General features: G+C 50.4%; 9 protein-coding genes across 9 annotated transcripts; 5 read left to right on the top strand and 4 right to left on the bottom strand.

Annotated features, from left to right (window-relative positions):
- Positions 1 to 441: 441 nt before the first annotated feature.
- HO133_010014 (uncharacterized protein) lies at positions 442 to 1,663 on the top strand (the record flags this gene model as incomplete). Its single annotated transcript, XM_037300870.1, has 5 exons — positions 442 to 536; positions 680 to 722; positions 777 to 950; positions 1,018 to 1,341; positions 1,409 to 1,663. 5 exons carry the CDS (start codon positions 442 to 444, stop codon positions 1,661 to 1,663), a joined length of 891 nt encoding a protein of 296 aa, XP_037153687.1.
- A 437-nt stretch (positions 1,664 to 2,100) lies between these two features.
- HO133_010015 (uncharacterized protein) lies at positions 2,101 to 3,393 on the top strand (the record flags this gene model as incomplete). The annotated part of the gene is made up of 3 exons (XM_037300871.1): positions 2,101 to 2,184; positions 2,254 to 2,430; positions 2,488 to 3,393. The coding sequence occupies 3 exons, from the start codon at positions 2,101 to 2,103 to the stop codon at positions 3,391 to 3,393; spliced, it is 1,167 nt and encodes a 388-aa protein (XP_037153688.1).
- Positions 3,394 to 4,475: 1,082 nt separating this feature from the next.
- Positions 4,476 to 5,859, top strand: HO133_010016 (uncharacterized protein; the record flags this gene model as incomplete). Its single annotated transcript, XM_037300872.1, has 3 exons — positions 4,476 to 4,777; positions 4,835 to 5,079; positions 5,138 to 5,859. 3 exons carry the CDS (start codon positions 4,476 to 4,478, stop codon positions 5,857 to 5,859), a joined length of 1,269 nt encoding a protein of 422 aa, XP_037153689.1.
- Positions 5,860 to 6,649: 790 nt separating this feature from the next.
- On the bottom strand, positions 6,650 to 7,252 carry HO133_010017 (uncharacterized protein; the record flags this gene model as incomplete). Its single annotated transcript, XM_037300873.1, has 4 exons — positions 6,650 to 6,840; positions 6,904 to 7,034; positions 7,081 to 7,158; positions 7,203 to 7,252. 4 exons carry the CDS (start codon positions 7,250 to 7,252, stop codon positions 6,650 to 6,652), a joined length of 450 nt encoding a protein of 149 aa, XP_037153690.1.
- A 669-nt stretch (positions 7,253 to 7,921) lies between these two features.
- Positions 7,922 to 8,779, top strand: HO133_010018 (uncharacterized protein; the record flags this gene model as incomplete). The annotated part of the gene is made up of 1 exon (XM_037300874.1): positions 7,922 to 8,779. One exon carries the CDS (start codon positions 7,922 to 7,924, stop codon positions 8,777 to 8,779), a length of 858 nt encoding a protein of 285 aa, XP_037153691.1.
- Positions 8,780 to 9,209: 430 nt separating this feature from the next.
- On the bottom strand, positions 9,210 to 9,800 carry HO133_010019 (uncharacterized protein; the record flags this gene model as incomplete). Its single annotated transcript, XM_037300875.1, has 1 exon — positions 9,210 to 9,800. The coding sequence occupies one exon, from the start codon at positions 9,798 to 9,800 to the stop codon at positions 9,210 to 9,212; it is 591 nt and encodes a 196-aa protein (XP_037153692.1).
- A 298-nt stretch (positions 9,801 to 10,098) lies between these two features.
- On the top strand, positions 10,099 to 12,325 carry HO133_010020 (uncharacterized protein; the record flags this gene model as incomplete). Its single annotated transcript, XM_037300876.1, has 4 exons — positions 10,099 to 10,294; positions 10,349 to 10,722; positions 10,880 to 12,226; positions 12,284 to 12,325. 4 exons carry the CDS (start codon positions 10,099 to 10,101, stop codon positions 12,323 to 12,325), a joined length of 1,959 nt encoding a protein of 652 aa, XP_037153693.1.
- A 231-nt stretch (positions 12,326 to 12,556) lies between these two features.
- Positions 12,557 to 14,476, bottom strand: HO133_010021 (uncharacterized protein; the record flags this gene model as incomplete). The annotated part of the gene is made up of 1 exon (XM_037300877.1): positions 12,557 to 14,476. The coding sequence occupies one exon, from the start codon at positions 14,474 to 14,476 to the stop codon at positions 12,557 to 12,559; it is 1,920 nt and encodes a 639-aa protein (XP_037153694.1).
- Positions 14,477 to 15,053: 577 nt separating this feature from the next.
- Positions 15,054 to 17,010, bottom strand: HO133_010022 (uncharacterized protein; the record flags this gene model as incomplete). The annotated part of the gene is made up of 3 exons (XM_037300878.1): positions 15,054 to 15,202; positions 15,261 to 16,135; positions 16,187 to 17,010. The coding sequence occupies 3 exons, from the start codon at positions 17,008 to 17,010 to the stop codon at positions 15,054 to 15,056; spliced, it is 1,848 nt and encodes a 615-aa protein (XP_037153695.1).
- Between the last annotated feature and the right edge of the window lie 1,330 nt (positions 17,011 to 18,340).

Raw genomic sequence — 18,340 nt, forward strand, 5'->3', positions numbered from 1 at the left:
CAAATAGCTCGGCTAAATCTAACAAATCAATCATGGCCAACTAAAACCATCTTCACATGATTTGCCATACGTCTTGTTCCTTAAAACAAAGACTTGCTTGACATCAAACACGGAGAAAAATGATGCGCATTGCGATCGTTGTCTGAGCTTGGGTTTGCGGTACATCACCTTTGAGATTGATCAAAGGCAATGGATCTATTGTTGGCAGCATCAGGGCGGACAATGAATGAATGTCCACTCTTCCTGCCAACAAAGTCTTCTCAAACTCTGTTCCTCCATCGTGGTTAACAAAGAACTCCTACAATATCTTCATCTTGCTGCTCTTGCAAACCGTTCTCTTTACAAAAGTATCTCACCTCTCCACACTCAATCCCTTCTACATCAAAAGATTTTTAAAGCTCTCATCACTGTTGTCTCTGCTGTGCAGACTTGTCGTCCAACATGCGTGCTTCCGACGTCATCAAGCGTCAATGGGCATTAGTCCCCTTACTCTTTATCCTAACGGCTTTCATTCTCTCTATGCTCTGCATCTTTGCGTAAGTCTTCTCCTCCCACTGTTCCTCCTCCATCTGTCCTACAGTCAGACTCGTGAGATATGTTTCGGGAGTATGCCACTTGCCGACTCTGCCTTGCGACTCATATTTTGTCTTAAGCGCATGCTGACGCAGAAATCATGAAGTGGTTCAAAGCGCGGATATCTCGAGGATGCCGATTTGTTCACGGTAAGCCCTTCCGTAATTACGCCTTTCCTTCTCACATCACTGATATGGATTCAGCTCAATACTTCGATGCTCGGCCGCACGACTTTGGATACATCTAAGACTTCGTCGTCGATTCTGAAATCCATCAAGAACACAGTTCAGAAAGACGTGAATGAGGTCATTTCTGACGTGGCTAAAACCCTCGGCATTCATGACTTCTATAGCGCCCACATCCTCGACTATTGTGAGGTATGTCCTTTGCTTTCCTGCTCAATACCGGACGGAAAGATTCAGATTGACTCTACTATCACAACAGGGCTATTACACTCCGTCACCTTTCGCAAATCTAACCTCCCAGCCCTCTAAAAACATCAGCTACTGCTCCAATCAAACTTCGTTCTTTCACTTTGACCCAGCAGCCGTTATCCAGGGCGAGCTCAAGCCTGGAGTCAAACTTACAGACCTGAGCTGGCCATCTGCAATTCAAGACGGTGTACATGCTGTGGAGGATGCTACAGATGTCATGTTTGTCCTCTACTCCACTGGGGCAACTACCACCGGTGTGGCGCTCATCGCGGCTCTGATTGGGGTCAGAGGGGTGTGGCGATACAGTGCTATCACCTGTGTTATGCTTTCGTCGGTATGTGGTCCACAAGTCCTTCCAGAAGCCCATGACTTAGCTAGATACGTGGTCGCTAATCTTACAGCTCGCTTTTGGCTCCCTCCTCCTTGCTTCATCCATCGCGAACATCGTCATCAACAAAGTGGTCAGCGCAATCAATGAGCACGGCAACGACATTGGTGTTTACGCGTACAAGGGCGGGACTTTTATTGGTATGACATGGGCAGCGACGCTGCTGGTGCTAGTCACGTCTTTCATGTGGTCCTATGAGTTTATACAGCAAAGGCGAGGAGCGGCATCTTTAGGAAAAGAGGGAGGGTATTTCGAGGAGGGACAGTAGAGGTGGGGGGGCTAATGAATGAGGAACGACAGGCGTTTGTGTGGAGAATCGTGTATGCGAGTAGCTTGCGGCATTAATGCCTGTAGTAAAGAATTTGAGAGCTGTTCCTGTGCAATGTCAATTAGCTTGAATCAATAGCCCAATCATGAATTCGAATCAAGGTCAGTGCTTTGAAGTTGGAAGTGGAGCTCGTGCCGTTTTCTCTTTAAAAACCCCACCTCTCACCTCTCTTTTGAAATTCCCTTTTCACGGAACTCCAAACAAACACCTCAGATCTTCCTATTCTCCCAAGTGAAAGATCAATTCAATTCCTCCTTTACCTCGAGCTCCTACAACATAACCTAGAAATCATCCCCCTTTCTAGCAACAACAGAGCATTTCCTTCGCCCACAGACTAACCTCTCACCAATCACAAAAACAGAATCGTGCCCCTCAAGATGGGACTCAAAGCTGTTCACTTCGGAGGTGGGAACATTGGCCGTGGCTTCGTTGCCGAGAAGCTATGCCAGTCTGGCTTTGAGGTAGCTTGAGGGCACACCCACCCCCTTCAGGTATTGACACGGCATGTTCGCTAAGCTCTCATCCTGCAGGTTGTCTTCGTCGATGTCATGGACAAGCTCATTGAGCAGCTCCAGCAGACCAAGAGCTACACTGTCACCGAGATTGGAGGGGAAGGCGAAAAAGTCAACACGATCAGCAATTACCGTGCCATCAACTCTAAGACTCACGAGAAAGATGCCGTGCAGGAAATCTCCAGTGCAGACTTGGTAAGCTACCACGCACGTCGTCAACGATCTGAAATCACAAATTAACGCTGTCTTCAGGTTACCTGCGCCGTCGGCCCCAACATTCTCAAGTTCATTGCTCCTGTCATCGCTAAAGCCATCGATTCTCGTACTGCGTCAACACCAATCGCTGTCATTGCCTGTGAGAATATGATTGGGGCTACCGACAACCTCGCAGGGTTCATCAAGGACCCTAAGAACACCCCAGAAGACCGTCTCTCCTCCATCAGCGAGCGTGCCCGCTTCGCCAACTCTGCTATCGATCGTATTGTACCAGGTCAAGATCCCGACGCCGGTCTCAACGTTAAGATCGAATCCTTCTACGAATGGGTTGTCGACAAGACACCTTTTGCCCCTCACGGCCCACCAAAGGTCGAAGCCATCAAATGGGTCGACGACCTTGTGCCATACATTGAGCGCAAGCTCTTCACCGTCAACACCGGCCACGCAGCCGCTGCCTACTATGGACATGCTCGTGGGAAGAAGACCATCGCTGACGCACTCGAGGACAAAGAGATTCATGAGATCGTGCGTGAGTGTCTAGCTGAGACATCCCACTTGATCGTCAACAAGCATGCCATCTCTGTCTCGGAGCAGAAAGACTACGTAGAGAAAATCATCAAGCGTATCTCAAATCCACATCTCGAGGACGTGGTGGAGCGTGTGGGCCGTGCTCCTCTGAGAAAGCTTGGCCGTCAAGAGCGATTTGTGGGACCAGCACATCACTTGGCTGAACAAGGTGACAAATACACCGCGCTGTTGGGAGCAATGGAGCAAGCCTTCAACTTTGTGGACGTTGAGGGCGATGACGAGAGCAAGGAATTGAGCAAGATACTGAAGAGCATGGATGCACCGAGCGTGGTTAGCAAAGTCTGTGGTCTAGAGAAAAGTGACCAGATGTTTGGCCAGGTTCAGGCCATTGTGGAGAGGGTGCAGAAGAAGTGAATGCACTTGAATTGAGGCCTATGGACTGCCTTGAGGCCTCGAAGATCACGAAGTCATGAGTGAAGAGCACTCCTTCTAGAAAAGTGCAGGTATCTCATGAGAAAACATTTTCTTCTGCAGTTGACAGTCTCCCTCTTGCGTGATGATCCCTCAAAAATGGTCCAGTATTGAGTGATGCCCTCTGATAGGGTGCTCAGTAACTCGACATCTTACCAGTCGTATGACTGCCTCCTGTTGGTCCCATGCGGCCATCATTGTTGCCCATGAGACTGGATTACAACTGCCACAACGACACTCCAGAATGCTGTGCTCAAGAAGGGACTCTCAAATGAGAGGGACTCCCAAGTCGGAGGCTTGGCACAAGTGCAAGCACGGCTGTCAAGTAAAACCATGCCAGCTTGTTCAAAGCAATGTGCCTGGTGACACGAACAACTGGAATTGGCACTATTACCCTTGGCACTGACACTTCATAGGGCAATCTACCAATTTCGGAAGCCGGAATCGAGGATATTTCACATCTAGAATTTGCAATGAAGACGGTGAGTTCCCAGTTACCAGAAAAGGTCGAAAGCTCTTTCCCCCACACTCAGATTTCCTTTTGGGCAACATGACTTCAAATTCTTGTACAACCTCACCTTGAACGCGAACAAAACTTACCCCTCACAGACTTACTTCCCTCCATTTTCTGCATTCTACCCTCTTCCTGACTCGATATTCCGCATAAGCCGGGTGAGCAGCCTGGCATTACCCAATCGCGGCACAAGCATCCGCATATCAGAGAATCAATGTTACATTTGCTTACCTTCGCAATATCGCGCCGCCGCTCACCGTTCCTCATTGATACCTTCAAGGCACAAGAAAAGACGACAACATTGGCAGTTCAACTGGCGGGTGCAATCCCTATAATTCTGTACTCATCTCTGGCTGATACTCTCGCCTACAGCATTATCCAGACTCGACCACTCCTCCTGATCCATATCTGGGACTCACATACAGCGACAAACCGCCTGTCGTCTGACCTTTCCGGTCTCTTTGAAACTCCAACTCTCAATAAAACCAACCTCTAATTCACCCCAATCAGCATGTCTAAATGGGACCAACCCCATCAACGGCTCCTAGAATGTAGTGAGCCGAGCGCCATAGGACGTGATCTTGGGTTCATCAATCGGAAGTACTTTGAACCGGCTACATGGGAGCCGCTGCTCCGCACTGCCATGGGTCGGGGACAGTACGGAAAATTTGTGGCTTCGATGATTGAGCGAATCCGAGTGAAGGAGAGCAGCTATGACGAGATCCGAAACTTCGTTCATCTCGTGGCGACGGAGCAGAACTGGGACTTCCTGAAGGTGGCCATGCCTTATCTCCCGGAATTGAAAGAGCAGTAGTGAGTTGCGTCTGTTCCAGTGGAATCGGTTTAGGGAAAATTACTTACATTTCCCAGCCCTCATGACACTAAGAGCTTCGAAATAGCACTTCTTTTCCTTTTGAAGCCTAAAATACGCCGTAGGAGCATCAAGGAGATCCAGACTGCTATCCCTGCACCCAAGACATACGAGAACGGCTTGAGCAAGACAGAAGAGCAGTTGCTGAGGCGGAATTTGTTTGGGCCAAATCGAGGAGCGATGGACTCTCCAAGCATGAACCGTCTTTTCAAGTCGATATTGGAGCTGGGATATCCTCAATTGGGTGAGCCACTCTCAATGATCAGGGTACCTTTATCTACGGAGTGCTTACTTCTATCTAGCTCTAGATCGATCCATGCGCGAAGCCAAAGAACGAGGCACCGACATTGAACGCTGCTGCGAAGGCCTGCCAAGAAATATGCTGATGCCAGGCGCTGGTACTCGATTGTCATTCCACAACCATCGGGCTGGCCTACCTGAGGTCTGGACTCCAAGCTCTAGTGCTGAGCTGTCAAAATTACCACCATCGTCCGTATTTGAAGGCAACGAACCAATTGACAACCCTCGGGATGAGCTCCTGACCGAATTGGAGGTCGATGGAGTAGACCCACCAGTACCAACTACCCGCAACAAACCCTGGACGTCTCACGGAGAGCTTCCCAAGCTCAACAACGTTGAAGATATCGAAGCCTTCCCAGCCCGCCGCGCAGAGTCTCTTGGCCGTCCCCAAGTCCCATGCGACGAGCCTCCTCGCATTCAACATGGGCCAGCAGAGCGCGAAGCATTCAAATTTTACTACAAAGGGCCTGCTAGAGTGTTCCTGAATTACTTCCACATCCTCGAACGAGTGCCAGACCCGCCAATGCCTGAGCCCGGCACCAATTGGCCAGATTGGCCAAAGTCGCCCTCGACGCTGGGTCATAGTCCCCTCGCTGCTGCGGCGAAGCCAACCCAGACGGACACTGATGCGGTAGCGATACCAAAGCGTGAGCAGACGCCAAAAAAGACTGTAGGCTTGGCTGATGTTGCGGACCCTGGGAGTCGAAACCCTTATTTCGGTTGAGCGAAGCTTGGAGTGAGGTTGGAGAAGAAGGGTGTAGTAAGAGTGGAGTGACTAATGGCGAGATGAACGTCAGAGGTCGTATACCTACCACCTTAATGTCTAATTAATGCTTACGAATAACGATCCGGGGTGCAAAGCGGCTGCTTAGCACCTGTTCAAGAGTAAGCACATCACTATGACCAACCGCCTAATGTCTAATTCGTGTTTGCAAACGACGGAAAGGGGAATGGTTCAGGAAACGGCTGCTTGCCCAGGCTGGAGAATGCTTGACGAATGCATCAAGCATTAGCCTAACAAATTGAAGTCACGACCAAGAGATACCACACGCTGGCTGAATCCGCGTGGGCTTGGAGCCCGGTGCCTTGGTCAAGCAGTGCTTGCGTCGGAGACATTTCGTTCGCATCCTGTGTTCGCTCAGAGACACGCTGATCTATCAAAGATCATGCTATATACACCGTGGTCCAACCAAACGAACCCCAGAATCCGCAGTGACTGAGCGATAAATAACCATTCCTTAATCCCATAGCCTCGAACATATCCCACCAATTAGAATGAAACGCAAAACTTGTCAGATAGTTTGTTCCTTCCATCGAGGCATCAAGCTACACCGTAGGTCAGGATTGCTGACACCGTAAACAAAATCCCCCCCCATCTTGGGAATTTCGCCCGTGGTGTTGCATTAAACACATTCCTCCCTGCCCTGCTGAAAAGTGCCACCAACAACATTAAACCCCTCAAAGCCCTCAGCATCCCGCCTCTCAGCAGCATACCGGAGTAAGCAGCTTCTAGCTTACTGCTTCCTAGCCTCGCCTTGCACCTGAGCTTCGACTTTGGCTGGAGGGCTGACAACGACCGCATGGCGACCTGCCGGCATCCGCTTCCGACGGACAGGGCCAATGAGAAGATCGTTGGCCGACTTGTACCATTGCTGCAAGGTGTCCTTGGGCGTCTTCTCCGGCGGCTGGGCTGCGGTGGACATGCCTGGCGATGTCGTCAGATGGGAGACGTTCATCCTCACGCGAGAAGACAGGGAATGGGGCGCACTGGCAGAGGTCTTCTGCAATGTGGAGGAACGAGCCCAAGCGTGAGTGTGGGGAGTGGTGGGCCGGAAGGTGCCTGGGGGGACGGAGAGGGCTTTGATGTTTCCTCGGGGGTGTTTTCTTTTGGGTGTCTGTCTGATTTTGAGAGGGCATGGTGCAAGGCAGATGGGACATTTTATACTCGACTCGCGCGGACCCATAGCCTTGTTCGTCGTCCACGGTCACACCGCTCAATCCTACCCCAGGATGATTAATCAGGCTACGGTAAGGACAAAGCGCAAAAAAAGAAAGTATACAAATCACGAGACGATTGATGATTCTTTCAAAGTGTAAGAGCCGGTCAGCTCCATCATCAAAGGTTGTAGGTGAAAGGATGTGGCTGACAGGAATCAGGAAGAAATGGGGCGTCTGCAATGGCAGGATGGCCGGCGGATGGCAGCTAAGGGAAGCTTAAGGATCTGACAATTGCTGATTGCTGAGGTAATGAATGAGATTGGCAAGTGCCAACTCCATGCGAGTTTTTGCATTTGTTGCGAAGCGGTCTAGAGGTAATGTAGGTAAAGGTAGGGATAGCTATTAGCTGGATTATCGTAGCTCTCGTGAGATCTGATAAGAGTACATGTTCCGCTTCGGCGCCTTTTCCCCCCCAAGCTGAAAAGCTTACCTTAGGTAACTCTGACAAAAGTGGATCGATCGGGTGTGATATCGAATCCCTCTTCCTTTGGTCCTCTGCCCGATTACCTCTCACCAGACTAGAGTAGAATAAGGTCAAAAGAGTTGCATTGGATGACTGAGAGACTGAGAGACTGAGAGAGAGCCACCAAGCAGAGCAAGCCTTTCTGGTAAGCGAGGCAGCGAGCCCTAACCCTAGGCCTTGAGCGGTAAGGTATGCCGAGGCAAAGCAGTCTCCGCAGTGTGGTGTGGCAGCTTGAGCTCCATGTTCAAACGACGTGTTCCGACTCATCGACTGTCCGCTCTTCCCAGTCTCTACCCCGCCCGAGAAATCGATCAATGTAGACACCATGCACACTCCAACCTTCCAAACCCAACCCCCTTCCACAGCCTTCACCCGCCTCTCCTACCCCGCGCCGAACGTTTTACTCGTAACACTCTCCCGCCCACGGCAACTCAATTGCATCAATGGGGCCGGACAGCAAGAACTGCATCAAGTTTGGGTTTGGATGGATGCAGAGCCGTCGCTGCGTATTGGTATAATTACAGGCGAAGGGAGAGCCTTCTGCGCGGGCGCTGATCTTAAAGAATGGGACCAAATAGCATCATCTTCTGGCCCCAGACCCAATCGCAGACTCAACACATCAGGCTTCGGCGGTCTCTCTCGCCGTCGCGGTAAAAAGCCCATCGTTGCAGCTGTCAATGGTATCGCGCATGGCGGTGGCTGCGAAATGATAGCAAATTGCGACATCGTACTCGCTTCGCCAAGCGCGGTTTTTGCACTGCCAGAGGTCAAACGCGGCGTCGTTGCGATAGCGGGTGCACTACCCAGGCTAGCGAGAGCAATTGGCAGGATGCGGGCTATGGAGATGGCCTTGACCGGGAGGAACGTCGGCGCCGAGGAAGCGAAGGCATGGGGACTTTGTAATGCGATTTGTCAGAAGGATGGAGACGGATTGGCGGTGGAGGGAGGAGTGGTGCAATTGGCTGTCCAGTGGGCGGATGAAATCGGAAAGTATAGTCCTGACAGCGTGATTGTAAGCAAGGAAGGGGTAGAGTTGGGATGGGAAGGTATAGGGGTAGAAGAGGGCAGCCAGAGGTTGATCGATGGGTTGTGGAAGAGGATCGAAGGGGGAGAAAACATGACGGAAGGTATTAGAGCGTTTGTGGAGAAAAGGAACGCGAGGTGGGTCGATAGCAAGCTTTGAGGTCTGTGTACATGATGATGTGTATGATGTAACCAACGGTTCCTCAGATAGCCTTAGTCTGAGCCGGTATCAAAGCTCCACAAAAAATCCAGTCGGCGTTCTCGCTTGCAAGTTCCCGTCAGGCCAGCGTTGTGGGTGGGCGATGTTCGCGCGGCTTAAAGAGATGGCACTCCAGCTTTCGTGGATGTCAGTTGGGAGACAGAATCTAACTTCTGAGTAGAAAGGCCTTGCGTTGCGGCCGCCCTTAATGGTAAAGTAGAGCGAGTGCAAGCGTGTGGGGGCTAGTGAAATCCAAATGCTTCGTCTCCTTTGAGTGAGTCATATTCCGGTATGATCTATCGGATCCGAAAGAGAGACATGTTGCAATGAGCTATGTAGCGTACCGAGAAGAAGTCTTGCTGATGTCCAATGGTCTGTGCTCCGAGGACGCTCAGCAGTAGTCTGTCCAGATGTCCGCTGCGTAGGCTTTCGTCAACCTCTCATCCTTGCCGTATTTTTCCTGCCATCCGACAAACCCCTTGTCCAGTACATAAATTTCCTGTTCTTTCGACTCAGGTGAAGGGGCTTCCAGGATAGACCCGTTCTTGACCCCACTCTCTGATGAATCAAGCACCTTCTCCATCTCTTTCTTGACTTCCTGCTCTTTCGACGCTGGAGAGGAAACCTTTTGTATAGAACCATTCTTGACCCCAATTCCTGGTGGACCAGTCTCTCTCTTCATCTTTCCTCTCTTCATCTTGCTCTCCCTTTCTCTCATGTACCTTAAGGCTGCAGCCGGGCCTCGCTGCTGACTTAACGCGCAGTGGAACACTACAATCTCCTTCCCAGCCATGGTCCGTACGATTTCGGGTACTCGGTGGTCCAAAGATAAAGATGGAACATGCGTAGATGAGTTTATGTGGCCGCCCACATGGTCGTCATCGCGCACGTCTATAACAGCAACCTTAGATGCATCAGGAGAGAGCAGAAGAGACGATAGTTGTTCGCGCGACATCCGCCTAAGCGTTGCCACAGTTTCCATTGATATGTTTCTGACCTGTGTGGTGGTGACAAGCTTCTGAGCTCTGCAACTGATATCGGTGGTGTCGGTGACGAGATGAAAACGCCGTTGATATTCGGATTTTTTTTTCCAAATATATTAAAAACCGGCTTGAGTAACGTCAACAGATCTACGGAGGGCTTGGCATGCCAAGACCGTGTAAAATTTCCCTTTCGCCAGACTTGCCCCACGAAATTTCTGTTCAACGACTCTTGATCAAAAGTGCGCCTCGTGAAGAAGGCAGAGTCGTTGACACCATATCTACACCTGCTCACCAACCATGAAGACGACTTGGAAGGAGATACCTCCTGTGCCTACAAGCCAGGAATTTTTAGATGTGGTCTTAAGCCGCACACAAAGACGCTTACCCACTCAGATCCGCAGTGGTTTTCAAATCTCAAGGATAAGAAATTTCTATACACGCAAGGTCAAATATACTCAAGAGACTTTCACCGAAAAGTTGTCTCTGATTCTTGGTTCGTCGGGTACTTTTGAACCTCGATTGTGGTATTGATACTAAAACAAAGCAGAGGGTTTTCCCCGTCTTCAAGACATACATCCTTTCCACAAGGATTTGTTGAATACGCTCTACGATGCCGACCATTTCCGAATAGCCCTTGGCCAGCTCTCGACCGCTAAACACCTCATCGAAACCGTCTCTCGAGACTATGTTCGTCTCCTCAAATACGCACAGTCGCTCTTCCAATGCAAGCAACTCAAACGCGCTGCCCTTGGCCGCATGGCTACGATATGCCGGAGGCTGAAAGACCCTCTCGTGTACCTCGAGCAAGTGCGCCAACACTTGTCACGTTTACCAGCCATCGACCCCAATACGCGCACCCTGTTGATCTGTGGGTACCCTAACGTCGGCAAGTCTAGCTTTCTTCGCAGCGTTACAAGAGCGGTATGTACATTTCGGAGCGCTTACTTCCCATACCGAATCACTTTTTCGAGTTGCAACACAAGTTTTGGGAGCACAAGGCTCCTAATACCCCTTCGAGCTCTCTCAGTGCTTGGGCTGCCGCATTGAAGAGGGAATGCTGACTCCGAAATTGTTGTAGGATGTGGATGTACAGCCCTATGCTTTCACGACAAAGTCGCTCTTTGTAGGCCACTTCGACTACAAATACCTTCGCTTCCAGGCAATTGACACTCCCGGTATTCTTGATCACCCGCTAGAGGAAATGAACACCATAGAGATGCAGTCCATTACCGCAATCGCCCATCTACGCTCCGCTATACTATACTTCATGGACTTGTCTGAGCAATGCGGTTATTCTGTGAATGCACAAATCCAGCTGTTCCACAGCATAAGACCCTTGTTCGCTAACAAGCTCGTCTTCGTGGTAATCAACAAGATCGATATCATGAAACCAGAGGATCTCGACGACGAGACAAAAGCCATGCTGGATTCCATGTTGAAGTCTGGGGAGGTAGAGCTATTGCAATTATCATGCACGACAACGGAAGGAGTGACAGAAGTGAAGAACGCTGCATGCGAACGGCTCATCGCAGACCGTGTAGCGCAGAAGCTCAAAGCTGGAACGAATAGCAGCGGCTCAATCGGCGGAAGGTTAGGCGATGTGCTCACCCGTATCCACGTCGCTCAACCTCTCGGTGGAATCCTGCGAGAACCATACATCCCAGATGCGGTGAAAAAGCTCCGCAAATTCTCCAAAGACGATCCAGGCCGCAGACGTCTCGCCCGCGACATCGAAGAAGAAAACGGTGGCGCAGGCGTCTATAATATCAACCTCAAAGATCAGTACAAGCTCGATGATGAAGACTGGAGATATGACTGCGTCCCCGAAGTCTTCGACGGCAAGAACGTTTCTGATTTCATAGATCCCGATATCGAAACCAAGCTTGCTGCTCTTGAGGAGGAAGAGGAGAAGCTGGAAGCAAAGGGCTACTACGATTCCGACGATGATGTCGAAGACGCCGACGAAGCTGATATTCGCATGAAGGCGGATCTGATACGTGAGAAACAGGAGGAAATCAGGAACGAAGCCCGCATGAGGAAATCCCTCAAGAACCGCGCTCTGATTCCTCGCCGCTCGCAACCCAAGAAGCTTTCAGTGATGGAAGACTCCCTCGACAAACTCGGCTTTGACACCACCACCATCTCCGCACGCGCTCGCTCGCAATCGCGCGGGCGGAGCGCACTGAGGAGCCGGACAGGCACTGAGGACGCCATGGACGTGGACACGCCAATGAGCAACGTAGATGCACTGAGGGCGAAGAGCAGAGCCAGGAGCCAGAGCAACAGGAGGGACGATGGTGTGACGAGTGAGGCGGCGAGGAGTAAGGCGGAGCGGCTGAATAAGCTGGGTCAGAAGAAAATGAACAGGCTGGCCAGGCAGGGAGAGGCGGATAGGCATACCACGGCTGCGTTGCCGAAGCATTTGGTGAGTCTTCTTGTCGACATCTCTGATTGCGATGTCAGGGTGCTAATGCTGGAACAGTTCTCTGGGAAGCGTGGTATGGGCAAGACGCAACGGAGGTAGTGAATCGCTGCTCCAAAGTTCCGTGATGTTAGGAGGACTCATTGCGGTTCGGCGCTTTATGCACTTACGATAGATCGGTTTCAGAAGCAGTTTGATGAACAAGGTTTGGTGGAGTGAAGGCATGCTACTCAACATCCACGACTCAAAAGGCAGTTGTGCACAGCAAAAGCGACTGAGCGTGCGCGATGTAGCTTACAAGCTATGAGCCATTTTGGATTGGAAGACATCAAGCTATCTTGTCTTATAAACGCAAGGCTTGAGCACCTTACTTTCATCCACCTCCTCAACATCATCATCCACAAATTTCGTCTTCGCATACGTGTCGCTTCGTCCCATGTTCTCATTCCTACCCTCTGCAACTCTCCCTCCGTTGCCTTTCTCCATTCTAGCACCGAGACTCTTCACAAATCTCATCGTCACAAACATCTTGTTCGCCATATCCGGCTTCCCATTCAAAATCAGCCCTCTCTTCCTAAATACCTCAACAAACGCACTAACGTCCGTCTCATCTTTCCCGCCCTTGCTCTTCGCATCCTCCATGTCTTCCAATGCCACTGCCTTATCGTCCTCGTCCTCGTCACCAACTGCGCCCTTACCCTTATCAGTACTCTTCTTTCTCCCAATTCCACCCCCTGCTTTCTTCGTCACCCCGGGCCTCGCAAACCGGCTCTTAATCTCTGCAACCCACACCTCCCCACCTCCCCTAACAATCCTCGCACATTCGCCCACTACATCCACCCAGTTGGTGCCCATGAGACTTAGACAGCAGATGGCTATATCCACGGTGCCATCTTTGACGCCAGCGGCAGAGAGATTACTGATATCCGCCACGGTGACGAGGTGGGCATTGGGTGTATCGCCTTTGGCTAGATCAAAAGAAAGGAACTTCAGGCTGAGAGACTTTGTAGAAGGAGAGAGAGAGCCAGCGAGTGTTGCGTCTCCGCAGCCAAGATCAACGATTGTGCAAATACCATTTCGAGAACGAGGAAGGGGATCCATTTTCTCTCCTCCTTGGGCAGTAGTCGCACCAGCTGTAGCGTCTGCATCACTGCTTTTCGGCTTCTTCCCCTTCTTCTGCTCCCGCCAAAGCTTCTTCTGACTGGGTACCGAGACCCTGCTCCTGGCTCTAACATTTTCGATGAAGCCTTGGACAGGATTCTGCGGCCACACGGCGACTTGTGCGCGAAAACCTGCGTGGTAGGAGGTGTAATTTTGAGGCGAGTCGGCGAAGAGACGCATGGCTTGGTCTGAAGGACTGGTATAGAGGGTCTGGTTGAGATGTCGAAAACGAGCAGAGGTGAGTTTGGCGGCCATTCGTTGTTGTAAGGGGGTTAAGCCTGTGGATGGTAGAGAAAGGGCTGGGGTAGGGGTAGTGTCCGGAGCTCTTGAGGATTTGGGGGGCTCTGGTGCCGTTGGAAGCTTTGTAGATTTGGTCACTGTAGGATCTTGCAGTGTATCAGAAGCTTTCAAGGATCCAAAGGGTTTCGCAGTCTGACTGGGTTTTGCAGGAGCGATCTCGGCAGGATGACTGGGTACAGCTTCGGGGCGAACAGGTGGTAGTGTGCCATTGGCTTGGAGGAGGGCTCTCTGTTCGCGCTTCTTCGAGGCTTTGGCTTTACGTTGCTCGTACTTTGATTTGCCGTCCTCAGCCTCACCTTGCTCTTTTAGGAGAGTTGGTGACGAGTCCGCAGCATCGTCATGACCGTTGGCCTGGGGGGCAATGCCTTTATCATCCTTTCTTTTTCTCTTTCTCTTCTTCGGGGAAGCCTCCTCTTCTACTGTTTCTGCGAACTTGTCCTCCTCAGAGAAGCCCTCAAAGCTGCCTGGATCGACATCCTCAATTTCTCCCAAAGAACCATCTTCTCCCTCCGTGTTCTGCTTGCTTTGCTTTGCTTCCTTTCCTTCTTTCTTTGGTCTAGGTTGATCCGAGTTTTTCTCCTCTATATACTTTCTCCAAAGGTCCCCAAGATTCTCCTCCGTGACCTCAAGCGCATTTCTTGAGCCAGTCCCCCGCTTGCGCTTCCTCGATTTCTTCTTGTCCGTGCCGATTGGGTTGTGATGTTTGTGCTCCGTCGCAGCCTTTGAGGATCTTGGCTCTGTCTGAACTTTCAGCGCGTCCGCAGAGATGGACCAGCCGGGAACTGCGAACATGATGGTCGAACGGAAAGAATAATAAATCGAAAGTTTTTGACGAATTGATTATTGCGGGGTTAAGAGATCCTAACTCCGTCTATCAAATTCTCGAGGAACCTACTGTACGTGTCTACGTGGGATGGGCCTGAGTACATACGTACAGGTGACAGGTGACAGGTGACAGGTAACAGGTAACATCTAATCTGACTGGAATATCGAATGGTGCTGTGTCTCCAACTGAATGTCTGTCTACCTATCTACCTCTCTACCCATGTCCTCCCAACGGAAGAAATCGCAATCAATAGGTTACGCCAGACTGCCAGTCACGAGATTCGTTGAGAGATCTCGTCGGATATAGCCGGTGATTGTACCATAAGTCGTCATTCGTGATATCGTTGAGATACGGTCATGCTTTTTAAGCCTCCCACGTGGAGAAACGTAGGGATGCCTGGGTATGTTGAATGCTTCGTAAAATGCCTCGCTATGCTGTCATATGCAATACTTCAATGTTGAAAAAAATATGGTCAAAACGGACGGAAAATCGAGAAGGGATATGTTGAATTTGGTAAGTAGTGAGTATATGTGAAGTCGAAATTTAATTATGCACCTCTATGGGTGCTCCATTGGCGGTGGGACAGTGATCATTCGATTGGTGGCCGTTCACCGAGGGCTTGTCCAGGTCTTCGACCTCGAGGCCTTCGAACAAGGAGAATATGGCATGGGTTTGATGGAAGTCATTATCAACTGCAGTGTTGTTAGCATGAGCGCTGTGTATTTTAAAGGGCTACGAAACACAGCATACCAATGTTGATGAGATACCACGTATCCATAATTTTATCGATAAGCTGTCGGCTTGGGCTCGAAGCAGCGTAACATTTGGCCCAGTCGGCACCAAGGTGGTATGCTTCATCTTTCCATGCTAAGAAGCTAATGGTCTCAACGATTGTGGGTTGCACAATCTCTTTTCCTGGGAAGACACCCCATGTAACGGCGTTTGGACCCTCACTTGGGGCGTTGGTGCTCAGATCTCCACCCTTAGTGACAGCGTAGTATGTCATAGTAGAGCTTCGCTCAATACGAGCAATGAGCTCTGGAATTAGCTGTGGTGAGATGAGGAGTTCGACGTAAGTCTTCTGGTAAACGTAGCCCCCTTTAGGGCCCCATCCATGCACAGGATGGGTGGATTTGACGCCATTGACCGACGGTTGGGAGGTAATAGTGAGCAGTCCTCTCCTATTCAGATTGATAAGCTCAGGTCTGATGGCTTCTGCTTCACTCGTTATTGGAGCCTCGCTCCATGGAAGACTCTGGAGGTTCCCCTCCAAGAACCGTATGAAGATGTTGGCCACATCTCTGACCGACTCAGGCTTGCCCCACAATTTTACATTCTGCTCATTCGTCCCCTTGAGACCAATGTCATATGCATCTAATTCTCCAAAAGCTGGTGATCGAGCGTCGCCCCAACGACCATTGGGAAATTCATCCCAATCCTGGGTTCGAGCGACGTAAGACTTGTTCCTATTTTTCCAGAAGATAGGTCGAACGTCTTCTTCTCTGCGATTGAGGCCCAGGGACTGCCGCCATGGTAGAATCCTCGTGTTTGGCGTTCCATCTTTTGGTACCAAATCCAACTCTTCCAAAACCATTCGCGTAGCTTGGGCGAGATTCATAGTGTAGCTGCAAAATTGTGAGTTAGAATTGACTGGGTATGTGGACTTCACCGCTTACAAGTGCAGCTGCATTATACCAGCATCAATAATCTTGCGGCACATTTCAGCAACCAGCCCCTTCCCGACCTCTCGTACTTGCGCATCATCATTCTTGATAGGTTCCAGGGCATCGGCCCACTTTTGTGGTATATGACATTTTGACCAAGCCGCGCGCCTCAGAAATGCTGCATGAGTCTGTATAGGCATGATACCGGGGACAATTGGAACGGAGATACCGCGCGCCCTGACCTTCTCTACCCAGGACAGGAAAAGGTCTACATCGTAAAACATCTGTGTCACAATAAACGTTCCTCCAGCGTCGACCTTCTCTTTTAGATGTTCCAGTAGTATCTCTTGATCCTGCTGGTCATCGCAGCCCTCCGGGTAGCCAGCAACACCTATGTCAAAGTGGTCTCCATATCTGGCCTTGATGTATTCGACCAAATCCCGGGCATATCGGAAGCCACCTTCCACCGCCTGCCACTTCTCATTTTCTCTTGGAGGGTCTCCTCGTAGTGCAAGTATGTTGGAGCATCCAGCGGAATAGGCTGACTTTAAAGCATCATCCACCTTTTGCTTCTCCATGTCAGTGCAGGTCAGGTGCATGCAAGTTTCTAAGCCATAGATGGTCTGTGCAGTATTGACCATTTCACACGTCAGGTCCGACCGACTGCCTCCAGCACCCCAGGTCACATCGATAAAAGCAGGGCCAAGGTCATGCATGCGGTCCATGCGGTCATAGAGATTCTGGACACCCAAGGCTGTTTTAGGAGGAAAGAATTCGAAAGAGAAGACGGGCTTCCTTGACCGTTCGGCCTCCGCGAGCTTGTCTTTGATATGCATTTTAGATCGTCTGTATGAAGGCAGAGATATGTCAGCTGCTGTAAGACGCCCGTAGCCCAGAAGTAACAATAAAGAAGAGAGACTCTCCAATAGGAAGAAGAACAGGGAATAATCTAAGGAAACAACAAGTCTGTTGTACTTACCAGCAATGCTCTGTCAAATGCACAGAGTGTCTTGTCCCAGGCTACTATCCAAGGTATCCGTTCCGAGCCCACTGGGCTACTTGCTGCCACGACATGCACCACGGTATTTGTTCTTTGGTTTGTGACAAAGGTCGAGAGGTTGAGAAGTCCGAACAGTCAGCTTTCAACGGCTGTGTCTATACTATGTCAGTATTGGACTGACGGTTGGCACGTTCTAGTCTTTTCGACCCTATTGAGCACCGATCGGACCTCTGCAGGATTCGTCCGGGGTCTGCAAAGTCTTACTACACCGATGGAGGCAAGAGTCGATGCATTGCAGGACGAAGGCGTGCAAGGTGGCTTGCCTTGCGGCATGAATAGGCGAGGTTTCTCCGCGCAGACTTGCTTGACCACCGGAGCCATGAGGTGGCGTGCGTGGTTCGCTCGGCCAAATATGAGACCAACCTATACGTGATGCTGAACCCTCTACTAGTCAGGGGAATTGATAGATCTCTTCGGTTTGATCTTAGTGAATATGGTGTACGAGTTGGCCTCGTTAATTCTAGCTACTAACGAAAGGCATTCCACCCTCCGAGTGTTTATACAGTCGTGCACACCTAAGTCCTCGCACTTCCTAGGGCAGGAAGTTACTACGATCATATGTATCACGACTTCTCGAAAAAGTTATCGCGATAGACGTACAAGTATCAGCATACATACGAGGTGCATCACGACTAGGTCGCAACCCGTACGATTTAGTCATATCTCAATCGTGATGGATATACAAGTACAGATAAAGTATCTTCTAAGCATGAGTATACGCTGTAGCAGAAGGTCGAGGCTCGATAAGTTAGTGGAATGGGTCTATCCCTCTCTTCCAATGCTGCATTTGTGACATATGCCCAACCAGAATAACCATAGAGTCTGAGACCGAAAGGTATGGGTGCAAGTAGGTATGCATGCACTGACGGGGAGCGCTACGTGAGGGTTCGTTCCCGCTTCCAGCCCTGGCGGCTTGCTGTTCCGCCCCTTGGGCCTCTGGAGTCGGGTCCGCTGGTGAGGTTGTCTGCTCACTTGGATGGATTTGAGGCGTCAAGAAGACTGATAGTTTCCTTCATGACCACCAAAATTGCTATAGGTAAAGGGGCATTCTCTGACAGGGTTACTTATATATTCGAGGTCCATGCCCACCTGACTGTATTCTCTAT

Source organism: Letharia lupina (genome assembly GCF_014066315.1).
Source record: "Letharia lupina isolate WasteWater1 chromosome Unknown contig_8, whole genome shotgun sequence".
NCBI classification, from domain to species: Eukaryota; Fungi; Ascomycota; class Lecanoromycetes; order Lecanorales; family Parmeliaceae; genus Letharia; species Letharia lupina.